General features: G+C 36.9%; 1 protein-coding gene across 3 annotated transcripts in view; it reads right to left on the bottom strand.

Annotated features, from left to right (window-relative positions):
- furinb (furin (paired basic amino acid cleaving enzyme) b) overlaps positions 1 to 19,052 on the bottom strand; it is a 123,555-nt gene that overhangs the window by 55,100 nt on the left and 49,403 nt on the right. For all 3 annotated transcript variants that reach the window (XM_008411496.3, XM_008411497.3, XM_081608062.1), the window contains 3 exons: positions 14,847 to 14,945; positions 5,276 to 5,371; positions 2,588 to 2,716 (listed from right to left, as the gene is read on the bottom strand). In XM_008411496.3, coding sequence (XP_008409718.2) covers positions 2,588 to 2,716; positions 5,276 to 5,371; positions 14,847 to 14,945 — 324 coding nt within the window. The remainder of the gene's footprint in view (positions 1 to 2,587; positions 2,717 to 5,275; positions 5,372 to 14,846; positions 14,946 to 19,052) is intronic.

Below are 19,052 nucleotides of genomic sequence, written 5' to 3'. Positions count from 1 at the left end.
ATCTTATGTCTCATGCCTGATCCACGGATCAGTCTGTCTGCCTGACCCTTGCTTGTTCCACGGATCTGCCTCTCACCTCAGTGAGATCTAATGATGGGGGTAAAAGATGCCTGTTCCACTCAACACTGTGCCTGTTGAAACATCACCACACTCCTATCTTACTTTATCTAATAACTAAAGGCTGCTGCTCATCATCCCAATCCCTCGCCTGGTCTCTGAAAAGGTTAGTGGCTCACCTTTCTGAGTTTTCTGCTTGTCACTGGTTCTTCAGCAGCCACTAACCCATGTCTCCTTTTTCCAATTCCCCTGTGAGTTTCTCCAGGAGTTTCCTGTTTTTCACCAGAAAGCTTTTTAATAAATATTTGAAACTATACTTAAATTTTGGCTCCTCACCCTGATCTGTTACAAATTAGGTCATCTACATTGTTGGGTTTGGTGTTTCTCATCTTCATCTTGACAATATCCCATAGATTCTCCATGGGGTTCAGGTGAAGAAGATTTGCTGACCAATACAGAACAGTAAATATCACTGTCAATCAATCAGTTGGTCCAGGTATTTGGCAATGTGAACAGATGCCAAGTCCTGCTATAAAAGGAAAATAAGCATCTGTGTAATGCTTATCAGAAGAAGTAAGTTCTGTCAAATGTTCTTGTAGATGACTGAAACAAACAACTCCAGAGATTTATCCCCTACCACACTTTTTCCTCCCACTCAACTTTCTATGAATATGTTATAAGTTGTTTTTCAATATTCACATTTTCTAAAACACTAAATTATAAGTTTTCATGATCTGAAAGTCATAACCACCAAAATTACAACAGAGGTTGTAAATACACTAAAGGAATCTATGAGATTAACTTTCTGAAATGAGTGATTAAAAATCTTAAACATTTTCATAACATTCAAATATTTGAATGTACTGTTGTATGTTATAATGATCCAAGCCTAATTGAAAATCGGTGGCAAGATTTGAAAATTGGTGTTCCCAGAAACACTCAATTTATTCAGAGTTTGGGCCATTTTGCAAAGAAACACATCTCTAGATGTGCAAAGCTTGTGGAGGGATACACTAAGAGACTTGCAGCTGAAAAGGCAACATAATTGGGTTTTACAATGTATTGATTGGGGGTTGGATAATGAAGAATTTTGTTCCCATTTACAATTCTGAGCCGCTTCGTGTCAGTCCAACACACACAAAAAAATCTAAAAGGGGTACAAATTTGTGAGGTATCGCTCATGAAACCAATTAGCTATACAGCAATATATGTAAATATAAAGGCAACAAGGCAGAAATATAAAGGAAAAGTGTTTCAGTATTGTGCTCCCACACTAAGAAGCTTGATCCACATAAAAGGATCCAAAAAGCTGCAAACTCCCATCCTCCCAGTCAGGGCTTAAAAAGTCTGGGAGGAGGAAATCCTTTGCCCTGCTGTGAGCATTGACTTATGGTGTAGTGATAGGAAATAATGAGATTTTTAATGTAGGATGAAAACTGGCCATTAAAGGCTTTATATGTGATAAGTAGGGTTTTCATAGGGAGACAAATTGGGGATGCTAGCATAGGAAATATGTGATCACTCCAGAACCAGCCAATACTTTGGTTGGGCAGCTTTGAGCCTGATGTGTGGTATTTAGGGAACTAATTGGTCCCACAGCTAGAGCAAAATTTCAGTTGTTCAAAGTACAATAGACAAAGGCATCGACCAGTTTCCCTGGATAAAATGTGGACATTTTTAATTATTTAAGTTATATAAGTGTGGAAAAAAATCAATATAAAAAAATCAATATACAGACGGGTCAAATTCCTTTAACAATTTTTCACTTGTTTGAAAATATTTAATAAATCATATATAACATCAAACAGTGCACTATTGTTTCAGTTTTGTTGACTTACATTTTACCGTGTACACAGGCTTGCATGTTTATGTGTTGGAAGCAGAAAGGGGGCTCCACCCAGGGACCTATTTAGGTAAGAATCACCCCTGCTTGCACTGTCAGCAGCACACTGAATATTCACAACAATGATTAAGCACTTCCATGCACTTCATGCCTAAAAATAGTTTGTCCTGTGACTTTATTGCTTTTTTTTATGGCACTGCATGAATTCAACTAAGACGTTTGCTTATGCAACAAGCTCCCTACAGCTGAGAATTGTTATCACCAACATACATTTTGCAAACTAAAGCTTTTGCAAAGTGATGGCTTTTTGCTGACAATCTGGAACTTATATAACAACAGGCTCCAACAGAGCAGGTCAGATTGTGGCAATATAAAGGGCAGCTTCATGACACTGGAAAACGCATGTTGCTCACCAGTTAATCTTACATGACTAGCAATCCACCGGGGTGTAAACACTCATACTGAAAATAAATAAAACATGGCTGTAACATATGCAATTAATATTATAGATAATGAATGTTAAAACCCTAATGTCACTAATACAAAGCTTTATACCTCACAAATCAACAGTAGTCTTCTCTGATTTCAGTTCTGTTTATGAAAACAGTTTATCTGAGTACATTGTAATAACTAATTTGGGACAAATAAGCTGCAGTTGCACATGTGCATTTAGCATTTTTAACTTACATAATTGCTGTGGAGGTCAGGATGGTCCTTTTCGATCCCATCATCCAAAATGGTCACCACTACGCCTCTCCCACTGTAGCCCTGAGCCCAGGCTGCTTTCGTATTCAAGTCTTGATGTGTTGGATTGGACTGAAATAAACAAAAGCCTTTTGTTTAGGTGTCTATTTGCTTTGAGCCACACTTCTCAAACAAAAATCAGCAGAAAGTATTTGTCAGCGACAGAAAAGCTCAAGTCATCTGCAACCCCCCACCTTTATTTAGATCACTGAAAAAACACAGCAATGTTTAACATGAAAGTACAAAATGGCAAAAAAAAGAAAGACAACTTGTTGCAGTTCAGCAATCCTTTTTAAAGTATTTGGCTCTTGACGTAAATAACAGACTGTGAGCTTTTAAGTGGAAGGAGAGGGACACAAAAAGGGGTTAGAGAGTGGTTGCTGAAAGTCGTACTGTGAGAGGTATAAGGGAAAGTAAGCACTGTAGGTGGAAGAGGTGGTTAAAGATAGACTCACACTCAGAGAACAGAAAAACACCTTCCTAAAGCTACACTGCTTTGCGCCATGCTTTGTTCGTACAGTTCATATAAGTCTTTTATTTAATCATTTCCTTTTCAAGCAATCAAATCACATTGGTGGAATAAAGGCATATGCAGTCTGTGAGGCGATACTCAATACTGGGTTTGGAGAATATTGGAAAATGAGGAAAAAAATAAGATATAAAGAATATTTTTGGTAAAAGTAAGAAACACATAATCTTAGAGTCAACTCAGAGTCAGAACCCAGTGATGATGTCACTGTAAATATCTCAGTTGGTTAATGTTTGATCCGCTCGGCGTTTTATTTTTATTCATGTGTAGGATCATAGTGCAGGAAGACATTTTGACTACTCAAATCACATTATCTCTGTATTCCTAAACCGATGTAGCCAGTTTACTTGGTAGTGACATTTGAGACAAGGAGATTAAAAAAATTATTCATAATCCCAACCACTATAAAAACAACCAAAAAAAAATCACTGATTCAAAACTTGTTTGACAACATGAAATTGGCTAAAGGATAATGGAATGCAACACATTATGTCTCCAACTAACGAAACTAAAGAGAGCAAAAAGTCTCCAAGAGCACATTAATGATTTACGCAGAAATGCAGAAAAAAAAAAATAAATAAATAAATAAAAAATCCAAAACAATATCCAATGCACTGCAGGACCAGCCTCAGGTTAAGGTCAGTGTTTCAATGGTAAGAAAGAGTCTGCTCAAAAATGACATTCATAGGAGGTAAAAAAGGCCAAACCTCTTCAGATCAAGAAGGGAAAAAATGCCTGTCTCACATTTCCCAAACAATATCGTGATGGTCTCCTGAATTTTATTTGAAATATGTGGATAGCGCTACATCTGCAATAAAACCAACACAGCAGTTAGACACGCAGTGACAGAATGACGGTCTGCTAGGCCTGGGCAACAATAACCATCGGTAATCGGTACTAATAGAAAACTGATATATGATCAATCTCAATAGAAAGTACAATCAATAGAATGTTCGATAATTTCACTGAAGTCCGATCCAGAACCACACAGAATTCTTGGGGATGTAGGCAGAGGAAAGGCTTTAGTTTCTATGTTGTGAGCTTTAACGGGCAGCACTAGCTCATAAACCTCAAATATGACATTAACAAATCAATTCTTCAAAGCAGAGTGGGCTAAAAATGCTCCTCTGTGACTGATTGCTGGTTATTGCAAATGCTTTATGGCAGTTATTCCCACCAACCAACTCTTTAGGTTTTGGGAGGCAATTATTTTTTTCAAATAGCGCAAATTTGGTTGAAAAATGGGCTCATCAGAAAACAGTTTTTTTTTTTTTTGCATTTGCTGTGTTATCATCAACATTTGTTTGATGACTTAAAAAACATTTAAGTAATAAAGCAAAAAATCTGCAAGAGGGAAAAATATTGCTTCGCAGCACTGAATCAATCCGTATACTAATATAAAATAACTCTCAGTATTGTAAAATTGTTGTGATGCCAAGACAGCTATAGTGGGTCTGTGGCATGTGACTCAGACTAGAGAAGCTTTATTATCCTCTTATTTCTGAAGTCACAGTTGGGTAGAATATTTTGAAAGGAAAAGCGTGTTAAGACAGTCAGACATTTTAAAGTCTAATGCTAAATGTCAGAAGCTGTTTCATGTCTTCCATTTGCTGTTGTCTTGTGCCATGTTTGGTCTGCTGCAGTGACAGCAGTTTAAGGTAAATGAAGAGGAACAAAAAGGAGAGATTGGGGGGTGAAATTTGAGCTTTTCTAAGAAAGGCTGTGAATAATAAAAAAGACACAGCACAGCAGCAAACAGTATTAATGTTTTACAGGTGATATACCTTCAGTCAACATCCTAAGACGTTATAAATTATACATTTAACTCCCAAACTCTTGCTGGTGATCAAGACGACAGATGAATGGGTGAGCTTAATGCATAGTGGGACAATTTCTGATTAGCTGACTGATGACAAGGATTCCTAAAATGCAAATACAAAACAATATAAATAAATGCACACATCTCTATTATTTAGCCTTCATACGTTATAGCTAAATTTATTTGCTGACAGTACTGTACTCCAGTGATGTTAGAAGCATGTGCCTACATAGTAAGTACTGTTGCGTCATATATTTAAATGAGAAGGGAGGCCAGAACCTACCAGGTACCACTGCTTGGAAAAATCTGGGTCTGTGGGGTCTTCAAAGATATCCCTCTTTTTTCTTCTTTTCACCACTTGCTGTTCCGCCCACAGGACCTGGAGTGCCCAGACGCACAAACACACACAAACAGAGCGTACAAATAAATAAACCCACGCACAAAGGAAAATTCACAGTTTACACTGCTGCCCTCACATCATATTTGTTGTTACTAATGTTCCTGTTTCAGATGTGATTGCAGTGTCAAACAAGACCAGAGACAAGTGAAAAACATGGTCCCAACTGGGTTCAGAAAGTAACAACTAAACAGAAAAGCAGAGATGTAGAGAAAATCGGATTTGCTTCATTGCTCAGATCCCAGAAGAACAGTGGCTCCTGCACTGTTTAGTGTTCTTTAAAGAATAACCAGTGCATTAAACATATTACATAAATAATACTTGTGGTGAAACATGGTAAGTTAAATTAAATTATAGTTCATATACATTCATCATGGGCGTTAATATAATTTTTGATCCATGAAAAGATTAAATGTAATCGTAAAACCGTTCACTCTGAAAACAGAGTAAATGTGATTGTATCCTTAGTTACTTAGTCCACAGTTTATTTAAATTCAATTAAATTTTACTTTGAAGTTACTGTGGATAATCTCTAAGACATAAATAGTCAAAATTAAATATACAAATATGTATGGATGTCCTCACTAATATTTGGTTTAAATTCACCAAGTTTCACCTTAACCACACATTTTTATAGCCATTAGCATGCGTTTGGCATAATTCTGGGTTGATATTTCACATCTTATCTTTGCAGGTAGAGTTAATTTAAAATCTTTTGTAGATTCTTAAAAGCTCAAAGTTTGTCTGCTTCATTTATTCCAAAGGTCCTGCTGCAATTTTGTGATCATTGTCCTGCAGGAATCTGCTTCAATCTGTCATCTGTCATCGCAGCAAGAATCCAAGCACTACCAAGGCTTTGACTTAAACTGGAAGATGTTGGAACGCCAGTATCACTGCCCACAAGAAAGACATTTTAATATCAATTTGAAGACTGAGAGGTTGTCTATCAAGAAAGAAGCACCTGCTTCAAAATGACACCAACAAGAACCACTAAATTTGCAGCTGCCTTTATGGACAAGCCACCTGCCTTCTGGAAGACAAAATCTTTTGCTAAACACAAGGATTAAGAAATCTGGCCACAGTTGGAAGAATGTTTGAATGAGTTTCAGCTAAGCTTTCAAACTTAAGAAGCCAATACAGTGCCAACTATTACTAGAAGTATTGTGTGGGTCTATTTCTAATAAAACCGTTAAATTGTATAAAGTTAGTGAAATAATGAAAACGGATGACTGCCTCTGAATTCTTGAACGCTTCAAATCAATGACCAATGACCAACGGATTTTAATGTGTGGCTGCAAACACACATTAAAATGGATTTTGGAAGGAATAAAAAAGGTTAAAATTATGCTTATGGAGTGGTTCCAACATCAAGACTATTCAAAATGTATGTACTGTGCTTAAAACTTAGGTTTGTGCCAGGAACCAACTACCTAATTTAAATTAACTTCAACATGCTGACAAAAGGAGTGGTCAAAAATACACCCAGAATTAAGCGACCACTTTGTTGAAGGCTGCAGAGAATGGATAATTGTGTGGAGGATGCGCTACTGTCTAAAGGGCATTTACTCAGAGTGATCATCTGCATATATTTGAGCCAGCATGAATAATTTGGTCAATTCGTCCATTAGAAAAATCCACAATTTAAACTCATTCATCCAAGTTTTTAAAATGCATTATGTACAAGTGAAATGCAATCACATTTGAATACATGTGTTTGTATTTATATTATTATTCCATAATCAAAAAAGTCAAATCAAGCATTAAGAGCATGAAATGAAGTTGACCTTCATTAGTGCATGCAACCTTCTGAAAGGACCAGCAAGTGAAACAGATGGGTCTTTTAAATCCTTTCTGTAAAACCGTTCACTCTGAAAACAGAGTAAATGTGATTGTATCCTTAGAACCAAATGATTTAAAATACTTAACAGAGAAAAAAAAGCACCCTGAGGTCCAGGGCAAGGACAAAGACTTGACATACACCAGCGCACAAAGCAGCAATCATAAAAGAAGAGGGAGGTCTCAGCATGGGTTAGGAGGGCAATTTGCATGAGCAATAAAATTTTTCTTTCATTTTTGCCAAGTGTCCTGAGGATGTTTACCGTTTGATTACTAAGGAGGGAACATGCTGCTATTGTTTGTAATAGAAATAGACTGGAAACAACAGATCTGAGGTTTTGATTTGTAGCTGGACTACTGTGTTAGAAGAAAGGGGGGAAAGACATTCACCAGCAGTTTTATCTACACAATGGACCTCAGTAAATGTGAGATGACAGTACATTCTGTGAACCGATTGTTAGTCCATCACACAGGACAACCATTTAGATTTGTAAACACATCCATGGTCAATTTAGAGAAACTGGATTCTCAATGTACACACAGTACTGGTGGTAGACTTACTGGTGAGTGTGTGTACATGTGTATGTATACTTAGTCACCAATTAGCAAAGGGATAACATGTATTCTAGACTTTAGTCATCATCTTCAGACTTTTTCCTGAAGCCTCATTTGTTTCAGTGAGTCATGTTCTGTACAGGCCTAAAGCAACACTAGGGCTTCAGTTGTCCATGTGCCTATTTCTTTCTTATATATATATATATATATATACACACATATATTATATTTGAGCAATCTTTGGAAAGGATGGAAAACACTTTACGGCTGTTCATTTTCTTGATGACATTAAAAACCAGGTACAAGTTTTTAATGTTCCTGGAATCTGACTCTGACTCTTTTCAGCTACACCTTTTCTGACTCCTACAATTTATTTCTGGTCCGTGGCCCTATGACCTAAGAGGCCATTCTAGCTACAACCACGGCATTGGTGAAGTAGGAAGCTGTTAAAAAGAAAATATTTTTTTCTACTGAGGCATGTCAACTGTTCAGTCAGGCTGCAACAACTTAGAACTAGATTTCACCGGGTGCTATCGATTTCACTTGTTCAGCATTTCATACTTGTGCAATTTTAGGCACTTTGTGCCCAACCTTTTCAAATATACAAAAAAAGGAAACTGTCTTTCACAAGAACTATATTCTGAACACCATGCTGCTTTGTCAAATTTGCAAAGCAGCAAAGCCACTTAAAAACAGACTTCAGATAGTCACAAGAAAGACTGAATGTATTATATCAAAGTGATTCTGTTTTGTTCAGGATTTTTGAAATGTTGTTAACCTTTTGGAAATGTCCTTTCTACAAGGAGTACAAATGGAGACTAAAAATGTCGGTATTTGCTAATAAATTAAAGAAATACAATAAGTCCATGTTAAATGGGTTAATATGTCTTTTAAAATAACAGCTAATGACAAAAGATGATTTTACCTCTACTCCCAACATATGTAAGTTCATTAAACGTCTTGGTAGGAAGACAAGAAAAAAATAATTAACACTTAACTATAGATCTGTGAGAAAAAATTTTAAATTAAAAAAGTGTGATTTGATCATCAGTGGATCTCTCTTAAAAACTCCAGACGACAAAGGGGCTTCAAATGGCAGTACTTTAAAAATTAATTTAAAATGTCCCCCCCAATATGATTCCAAACTTCTTTACACTCCGTTTTGTAGAGTTCTCAATCATTTTAAAGGCGAATTATGAATATAAACATTCACTATGGCTTTATGGCAGATATTTGTCAGGTTTTAAATATAAAAGTTGGATCAAAACAGGCATGGACGGACAGACAGATTTTTCTAGAATGCATAAGAACCATATTTAAAAAGCCCAAATTGCATTTTTGATCATTCACCAAGGTAGGCTCACTTTAGCCTTAACCAATACAAAAAAGACTAATAAATTATCTGCTGTTTTTGTTGAGCTAAATCCTCATTTATTTGGCTGAAACGGTCTATTGAGCACTGAACATCAAGTCCAGATGAGTCTTATTTGTGTTTTAATTAGTTTTTTAAACTATCAAAAGTTATCAAAGGGGAGAATGGGACCACTTTATGTGTACAGAATGCACACTCAGCCTTCCTAAATTGTTTAACAACTGTTTTTCTTGCCATCTTCTATCTTTTTCATACAATGTTCTAAACAATGAAGTAAAGTACTGTCATCTGTGAATAGCTCATAATTAGGGGTTTATATCATTAGCACTGAATATCACAAATGAGTTGAGAAATTGAAAAAGTTGAGAGATAAACTATAATGGGATTAGAACTTTCTAATGAAGAAAGTTTCACTTTCTCCATTAGATTTTCTGCTGATAATAAAGTTAGAATATCACCATCCATATTCACTGTGGCTTTTGCTGACAATAAAAATATGTAGCTCTTGGAGTCAGACATAAATTGTTGCAAAGCTTAAAGAGAAGAGAGGAAAGAGCAAGAAAGAGTCATGTAAATATTTCCTAAAACACTGCATGCAACAAACTATACTAGATTATATTTAATGCAAAACAAACAGCAGTAAACCCAAAACAAATCAATTCTTCCCCTTATAGGATGGAAGGGTGTGCAGAGGAAAGATGACAAATGACCCTTACAAACATAATGGTAAAAGCTTATGCAACTGCCAATGTCATCTTGCCACTGCGTGATAATTCAAAGGGGACGGTGATAAGCGGCATGCTCGTACCACAGAAGCAGAGGAAAGGAGACAATGGCGGTTTCGTGAAATGCAGCCTCTGGATTAGGAGGAGGAAACAGCGTAACGAGCTCAAAGCTTAGCAATGACTAATCCAAATCCAACCTTTCTGTTTCTATTGCCTTCTAAATCTGTTTTCTTAAACCACATGAAGCATAACCTTTTTTTCTTTTTATTTCTTTCTTACTCTGCGGATTAGATAGCTGCAACTCAAATGAATGTACAGATGCACTTAAATAAACATGGAAGAACGATCTCACTCACCTATGCCATGGAGTTGGTTTTTGTTGGCAGCAGCCATGCTTTGCCAGAGGTTTTCTCTGCTTTTTTGGTTGTGTAGGTGTGGAAGTACATCTGGTGCAAGTTGTTGTTTCTCAGCCAAAAGCCTAATGCCCTCAATAGGTCAGAGTTCAACTACCGAGTTACAGAAACTTGAACTACTGACTTCTGATATGGAATCTCCATTATAAAAACATCTCTTTTTCTACACTTGAGGCTTTAAATCGACAGCTTTATAACAGGTTCCACTTCTGAACGAGATTTATTATCCACATTCAAAATAAACAGGTTTAACTCTAACATTTCTGAGTGCATCTTGTTGATGAATTCCGGTCCGTGGTGGATATTAGCAGCAGAAAACCATCAACTATTAATCGAGCCTGTAATCTCAGCAGCAATTTTGTCTTTGTTCATTGTGCATTTCATCATTTGCTGCAGCAAAGAGATCTATAATTGAGTATTGCACATCATTAGTCCCTTTCTAGTGACAATGACAAAATGTTTGCATCTGCCAGCACCCTTGCTAAACCTCATTGATTTCTCATTGTAGGTCTGTTGAAAACAGATAGCATAATCACATTGCTATGGTGCTCTAGCTAGAGCACCACAGCATATGGTATGTGAAAGTTCAGTGAGATTTCAATTCAACTCTTGACTACTGCCCACAGTAAATGTCACCGTATCTTAGTAATGTGCCTTAAAGCCTTGGTGCTTGTCAGAGCTCATGAGTGCTTTCCTCAGGCTTCAAGAAAGGGGATCAAAATAACTAAAGAAAAATCTTTTAGCCACCACCTGGGAGATCTATTTAAGTACAGATGGGAAACCTCAGATCTCATTTGGTAAGTATCCATGTCTTCATCAGTAGTCAGGTGCTGCTTGAAATATATTTTAGAGGGGCAATTACCATTGCTGTCTCCCTCTTTTCAAATGTAAAAATGGCAGCAGCGTGAGGGGCGCAGTTCCCTGGCAGCAACACTGAAAAAAACAGGACAGGTAAGGCAGATGTGTGTACAGAAGCTAATAATGCAGCACCCTGGGTCTAATGGTATTTGAATTTATTAGCATCAATTTTTCTTTTGGGCAGTGACCCAGGGAGATGAAGGTGAGGGTACCGTATGTTACTTGAAAGCACAAAAGCTTTTTTGTTTGTAGGAAAACAAAAAGAATATAAACTCAGAATGGCTTTTTTCTTTGCTCCACATTAGCTCGGTAACCCACAAGAAAGAATTATTGCCATATTTATATCTACAAAGGAACAGGGCAGAAACAGCATATGGTCCGAAGTCTGTCTGGGTCAGTAGCGTTTGTGGGGGTGGGGATGATTGTTGCGTCTTGGGGCCCTGCTGTTTTTTTTTTTTTTTTCATCCTTTGTTTTCTCACAGCCCACACTGGGCATGGTTGGCATAGAAAGGACCAGCAGGGGAAGCAAGGTGAAATATCAGCACAGCAAGTCTGTCTACTTTTTCCTTTTTGTTTTTTGTTTTTTTAAGGTTCGGTATTATGCAACACTGACTTTTTTTTTGTTTTATATCATGCTATAATGTTTTTCCCTCATCAAAAACATACCTCGAGGAGTTTTGATTCTTTTATGCATCTTTGATAAATTCTTGAATCTCCCACGGAAGCCTAAATACTTGCTCTCCACAAAGCTCTTCCTTGGAGCTGCAGTCTCCAGTTGAGCTTCTTGCCTCACAGAGAACCCGTCCCTTTCACTTCCCTACTCAACAAAAATGAGCAAACTCCTGGTGAAGCTACGCATTTACTGAGTGCTTCATTTGTACTACTCCTTAGTCCAGTTCTAAAAATGGTTGTAAATGGCATAAAGAGAAGTATTGTTGTGACGACATGATGAAGGCAGAGTGCTGGAAGGAGTTTGAGCTCAAAGGCAGAAGCCCAATTTCAAGGCATCAAATTGCAAAGTCAAATTTCTTTTAAGTTATGCTTGATGTACAGCGTTTTTATCACAGCTGAAGGTAACATAGTTACTTGACTGTGCTATAAAACGGCACCATGTGCCTGGAAAATAAATACTGTTCTTTAATTATTAAATATTTAATTTAATTCTGTTCTTCATATTCAGATATATCTTTTTTTATAAAGTCTTTGCTAATGAAATAATTTGTACTTTCAGTGTGCACTTGTTTGAAAATATACAGGTAAAACAGTCAATATCATTCTTTACAATTCTCCTCTATTTTTCTCAAAGCAGACATTTCTCACCTGGTTCCCAAATTCAGGGAAAGTTTGGGTTTTGTTACAACAACAAATATTGTTTCACCCCAGGGGTTCCTGTGTCTGTGACATTTTTACAGTTGCTTGGTTTTGATGATATCCTGTTTGTGAGTGTTTCTCTTCACTGCCTTCTGTCTTTTAATATTTGTATACAAACAGATAAAAAAAAAAACTGAACTAATGCTATTTGAAGCATTTTGCTCCATCTTAGCTGCTGGACATGTGAATCCATTCAAGAGTGTATGTGGTTTTACTGATTATTTTGTTTTAAAAGCTGACCTCCTGACCAGCAACATGTTACCTTTGTGAAAGAAAAATACACAAATAAAATAAACTGCAATACAAACTTTATCATCATATGTTGCCAAAATTTTTGCATTTTCATTTCATGTAACATTTTCTCATAAAATGCCTTGAAAAAGTATTCATACCTCTTTAACTTTCTAACAATCTGGTATCTTATAACAACATTCTAAGCAATTTATTTAATACAACAAAAGTGTCGACCAAAAATGTCAAATGCTATCCTCCAACATTGATATACTTTCATTGTGCAGAGAAACTTTAAACTTGGATCACTTGAATAAAGTTGAATTTTTTTGACATGTATATATTTCCAGACTTCACTCAAAAAAAGGGAAGAAGCACAGCTGGGGGTCTAACGCGGTTCAAACAAGGAGCGGAAGCAGGGGGCGTTTAGTTGATTCCAATCTACATGATCTTCACAACACACAAGTACTATTATCCCACCTGTAAAGAGATCTACACTTGTGCAGCCCATTAAAAATCTAATTAGCACTCAAACTGAGGAATGTTAATAGCAAGGCCATGTAGCCAATTTAAAAAGCACATTTTTTCTAACAGGAGTCTTAATTACTTGGTTCTCAACACTGATGTTAAGTGCTATTAAACAGTTTTGGTTATTTACATATGATATATGTGAACTGCCTTGTTTTGAGTTAGAACAAGCACAAAGCTCAGTAAAAACTGAAAAATATTCAATAGGATGAAGATTCTACCCTCATTTTTCTTTACTGTTCGTGGTGCCAACCAGCTGTCTAAAATGAATTTACAATGGCTTGGAATCTTTTTTTTTTTTTTTATGTTTTCTTAGAGAAATGTAATGGATTGTTGAGAGGTTTGATCAGGTTAATATGCTTAAAACAGTCCAGTGACAAGTGAAGTCTGATTTGATCTGTCTAATTTTCTTAGGTCAACTTCTCTTTGATAAGTCCAGGATACAATTTAAGCTAATTTTACTTCAAAACAAATACTCTTGTTACTGAGGTACCGCCAGCCTGCTGTTTAAATAGAGAAAAGGACTCTACTATTATTGTTTAAAAAACAAAACATAAAATCTAACCTGTTGGCATTTGTGTGGACTTGAATAGTAAAAGACTGTGGTTATTATTTTCAAAGGACATATGAAACTGTAACAACATAAAAAAATATATTTTTGAAATTGAAACGTAATATTCTTTGGAAGAAGAAATAAAATCAATACATGCTGCTGGTGACTATCTGGGACTGCCTTTCTCTTGTGCTGCTGCAGTAAATATACAACATTGATAGGTTTATTTTCTGGCTCTTGGTGGGCAGGAAAAGAAAAATATAACTTCCCATTTTCCCTGGGCACTGTTGTGCTTTTTGGAAGTATAACATTCACTCTAACCATGTTTTTACAGAATAATACCAAAGCATATATTGAATTTATGATTTAGGAAAACATTTTTTACAGTCATCCTCTTTAGTTATGGGCACATGAAGAAGTTTGATCAATCCTAAAAATGTCCCTATTTACCATAATTACAGTTATGCTAAATAGTTATAACATTCACTCTAACCATGTTTTTACAGAATAATACCAAAGCATATATTACATTTATGATTTAGAAGACATTTTTTGACAGTCATTCTCTTTAGTTATGTGCACATGAAGAAGTTTGAGCAATCCTAGAAATGTCCCTATTTACCATAATTACAGTTATGCTAAATAGTTATAACATTCACTCTAACCATGTTTTTACAGAATAATACCAAAGCATATATTACATTTATGATTTAGAAGACATTTTTTGACAGTCATTCTCTTTAGTTATGTGCACATGAAGAAGTTTGAGCAATCCTAGAAATGTCCCTATTTAGCATAATTACAGTTATGTGGTGTTCTGAAGTGTGTCAGTGGGACAGATGGAAAGACAAGTGTGGACTACAAAAAAAAATGGTTGACAAGCTGTCACTGATGCTGGCATGCTTTTCTCTAGTGATGTATACACATTCACTGTGTAATCCAATCTGTCTTCTGGCTTTTTGTTGCCAATAAGGAGAGCCGCGGTGAGCTGTGAGAGAGCTGACACCAGTCTTACCTGTGGTTCTTTTTGCAGTCTGATGTGCATTCCCATGTGGCCTGACAATGCCCTCTTCTCCACGGCATGGTGCCTGAAGTGATAATAATCTCCAAAAACCTGCACAAACACAGACAAAGAGGCAGTGAATTTACCTGCAGGAATAGCACGGCCAGATAACACTGTTTACAAGAGTACGGGAACAGAGGTGAATGTGCAGAGAATTCAACTCAAATGGCTGTCACACTGAATGCTGTCACAGACTGTCTTTCTCAGTTAGTACAAAAAATAAATTAGCTTGTGTTTGTTTATCTAGGGGCATAGGATTTGATTCAAATTATTACATGTAAAGTTCCAGCCGGGCGTTTACAGACACTTGCCATGAGGATGAATGTTGTATCAATTTATTTATTCACGCTAGCGTTTCTCTTGTCCCCACTACATTGGAGTTGTATGAATAAGACACATAGTCATAGTCGTACAACTCCATTAATATTTAGACATATGTTCCTTAGCAAGTTGTAAAGACACCACACATCTGTATGGCTTAATATTTTATCGTTTCCTTTCAGAGATGCAAGAGGATTCCTGGTAAGGACTCAGTTTTTAAGCACAGAGCATTCATTTCTAATTACATTCAGATCGTTTCACCAATATATTGCTTTATCAATTCAAATACATTTCAAAATTGAGTTAAGTTTTTGATATGGATTTGTATCATGCTGAAAGAGTCAGTTGTTGCTAGGTTTCAACCACCAAACTGCTGATTTTAGGTACAGTCAAAGAGTTAATTATAAGCCTTATTCTTCAATATTCCATTCATTTTGTGCAGTACACCAGTATTAAAGGCAGCAAAACATTTCCACAGCACCATACTAAGTACAGCTTTAAGTTTGAAAGTCTCGCCTTGACTGGTCCAAAAATATTTTTTTTGTCATTGACGCCAAATGGATCTTTGCCTCCAACCTCAATTAATATAAAGAACATTAATGGACTCAGCATAAAACTTGGTTACAGGAAATAGATGAATTTATAAATTCTACCAATTCTGCCAAGATGAATGTTCAAATATCCAGTCAGAATTTGCCAGAACCTCAGTAATGAATAATAAAATGTGGTTTTATGCAGCAGAAACTGAAATGTTTACAGACTTTATCCCAACAAACATTCACCTTTCAGAACAGGGGCACATCAACAACATGTACTTCAAAGATGTTTCAGGACTTTTAAAATATTGCTGAGATACATTTTTCAAGCAATTGTTTTAGCAATTACTTCGATCCTAAACAATTGTGTGAACTTCTAGCGATTACTTCGATCCTGCGTAATAATAATAATAAGTCAGTCGTACACCTGTTTTTTTTAAAACGCGACATTCATAGCCACGATAAGTGGAAGTTAACTTCTGACCTGAACTATAAGTCAACTGATTAAAAAAAAAACTGAAGCTAATCCAATTATTTGAAGCCCAATACATTTAATATCTATCTCCACTTAGGTATTAAAATCTCAGAAAGTGATACAAATGTCTGTTTAACTAGAATTACGATAACATCAAATTATGATGAAAAACTACCTTATTCTTTCTGCACAGGAAAGAATGTAAAGGTATGTAGCTAGCCTGGAAATGAGCTTTCTGTGGAGTAAAAATACAAAACTAGCTCTGAAAAGCAACTTTTGCCACAAATCTGCAGATGGACATAATGAAAACACACATGACCTTCAGAGAAAGAGCTATATAAAAGCTGTCTAGAGCATCCCTAACACTGTTGTCATTGCTCTGCTCATGTCCTGCTCATAAAGGAGCTTTTAGGGACAAGTAATGGGATGACAGCTGTCACCAAACTGGCCTTAAACCTCAGGGGAAGTTTATTTTTCATTAGTCTTGCTGTTAGGTGACACATCGAGCAGCCTGAGGCTCCTCTGCTTGTCACGTCAAGGAGAGCTGACCTAGGAGAGGCTTGGAGACTAAATAATAAGGACATATAGAAGTAAGTTGGGTCTAGCGGATAAAAATAGCCAAACAAAAGATTAATAAAGGAGAAAGATGAGGAACAACACAACCACTTGTTAAAAGGATGTATTCACAAGAGAACAGCCACCATTGGATGGAGGAGGGATTGCAATCTGTACAGTTGTGCCACTGGGGAACAGGCTCACCTTCACTAGCCCAGTAGAGCGAAGGAAGAGAGGGGGAACCAGAGAGGGGTGGCAATGGGGGGAAACAACGGGAAGGAAAGGGAAGCTGGGGGTTGGGGTTGAGGTGTTGCTGGAGGGGACCCAAGGTTTGACAGGCTGAGCTGGTGCAATGGATGTGTGTGAGGAGCAAGAAGAGCAGACGCAGCAGGATATAAGGCTCTCCTGGGGCTGCAGGCATATTCTGCAGGCAGCGCCGTCTGCGAGCCGCCCAGACTGGAGGCTCCGGCTTAAAGGCCAAACCTGGCAGCAGTAATATAGAGATGGTATCCTCCGGCAAGCCAATTTGAATTCATTTGTTGAATGTTGTGATTAAGAGCTGGTTCTAAATCTGCTGCTATGAGCTTGCATATTACCCAAATTGCTCAGTTTTATATAAAAATGAATGGTCTTTCAATGCATGCAATTATGGGTAGAAAAGATGAATAAGGCTCCTTCAGTGTTAAGATGGCTTTTAAAAACATCTTCCTGATGAAAGCATAATATAAAAAGATGTAAAAGCACCTGTACTCATGAAATTAAGAAGAAACGAGTGAGGCGAGCTTTTGAACTCGAGATGTGCTTTGAATGGTCTCCTAGTCTGGGTCAGCAGGCTACACAATGGGGAAGACTGCTGACTTGGCAACTGTCCAGAGGACAGTCATTGACACCCTCCACAAAGAGGATAAGTCACAACAAAACATCATTGCTTATGAAGCTGGTTGTTCACAGAGTACCTATGCCAAACCGTATTCATAGAAAGTTGAGTGGAAGTAAAACGTGTTGTTAGTGACAGTGCAGTAAGAGTCTATATATCATGGAGCCACTATGCACAGACAAATCCCACACATGAGCTAGAAATATCACATATTGGCAAAGTTGCTCTGAGCCTATGGGTAAGATTGGTCTGTGCATAACGTCTTATTTGGAAATTGAGGTCCCAGAGTCTGGAGGAAAAGTGGAGAGGCACACAATCCACCTTGCTAAAGGTCCAGTAGGAAGTTTCTACAATTAGTCATTCATATTATCATGTCACCTGCTGCTTCTGATCCACTGCATTTTCTGAAGTCCTGAGTCAAAACAGTCACCTACTAGAAAATTTCAGAGCACTTCTTGCTTCTTTCAGCTGACAAGCTTTATAGAGAGGCTGATTTCATTTTAAAGCAGGAGTTGACACCTGTCCACACTGCCAAACGTACCAAAAGCTGGTCTAATGATAATGCAGTTATTGTGCTTGATTGGCCAGCAACCTCGTCTGATCTGAACCCCATGAAGAATCCATGTAGTGTTGTCAAGAAATCACTTTCAAAGCAACCTGAGCTTTCTCTATCCAAGCATAAATTAATGATGAAAAAAAAATATGTTCCAACCAATATTGAGTGCATAGAAATGAACATATTTTTCAGCAGACTGATATGTCTACATATGTTACAAAAGATGAGACTGAATTTGGAGTTTTCCTTAAATGCAAGCCACAACCATCAAAAAAGAAAAATAGAAAATAAGATTAACCATAATTCACACCTCTGGCAGATTTAACCTAACCACATTGCCTTGTTGACTGGCAAAATAATATTTAAATTTTTTTTAGTGGCCTTACCAGAATCCAGACATGTAAGTGATAAAAAATGTTTAGGGAGTTAAAGATTAGAGCGATAATAAGAACTAATTTACACCTTTTAATCTGTTCTCCTTTTTTAAAAGCTTTTGGGAATCTGTACCTGACTGCTTGGGGTCAGCTCAAGTTTTCTGCTGGTTTCTGGGGTTTTTTGGAACCATTTTAGCTTCGCATGCTGACAGAATGTGGCAGGTCAGTTCAAAAGGAGAAGAAAAGAAAAAAAGCAACAATAACCGCTTTTAACAAAATACCTAAAGGATCTACACCATTTTCCATGTCATGGTAGTTTGTCTTTAAGAGGCAATGATGCAAAAAGTTGCATTGATTAGAAATAGCTTTATTTTTTTCTTTCACTCTGCTTTGAATGGACACATTAAAGGCCCTAAAGCCATTGTAGTGAAAATTGTAACTGAGAGGATTGTGGTTGTTCAGCT

The sequence above is a fragment of the Poecilia reticulata genome, chromosome 6 (genome assembly GCF_904066995.2).
Source record: "Poecilia reticulata chromosome 6, P_reticulata-male-v2, whole genome shotgun sequence".
Lineage (NCBI taxonomy): Eukaryota > Metazoa > Chordata > Actinopteri > Cyprinodontiformes > Poeciliidae > Poecilia > Poecilia reticulata.
The sequence above is the reverse complement of the archived record's forward strand: the minus strand, read 5'-3'. Positions and strand labels throughout refer to the sequence as shown.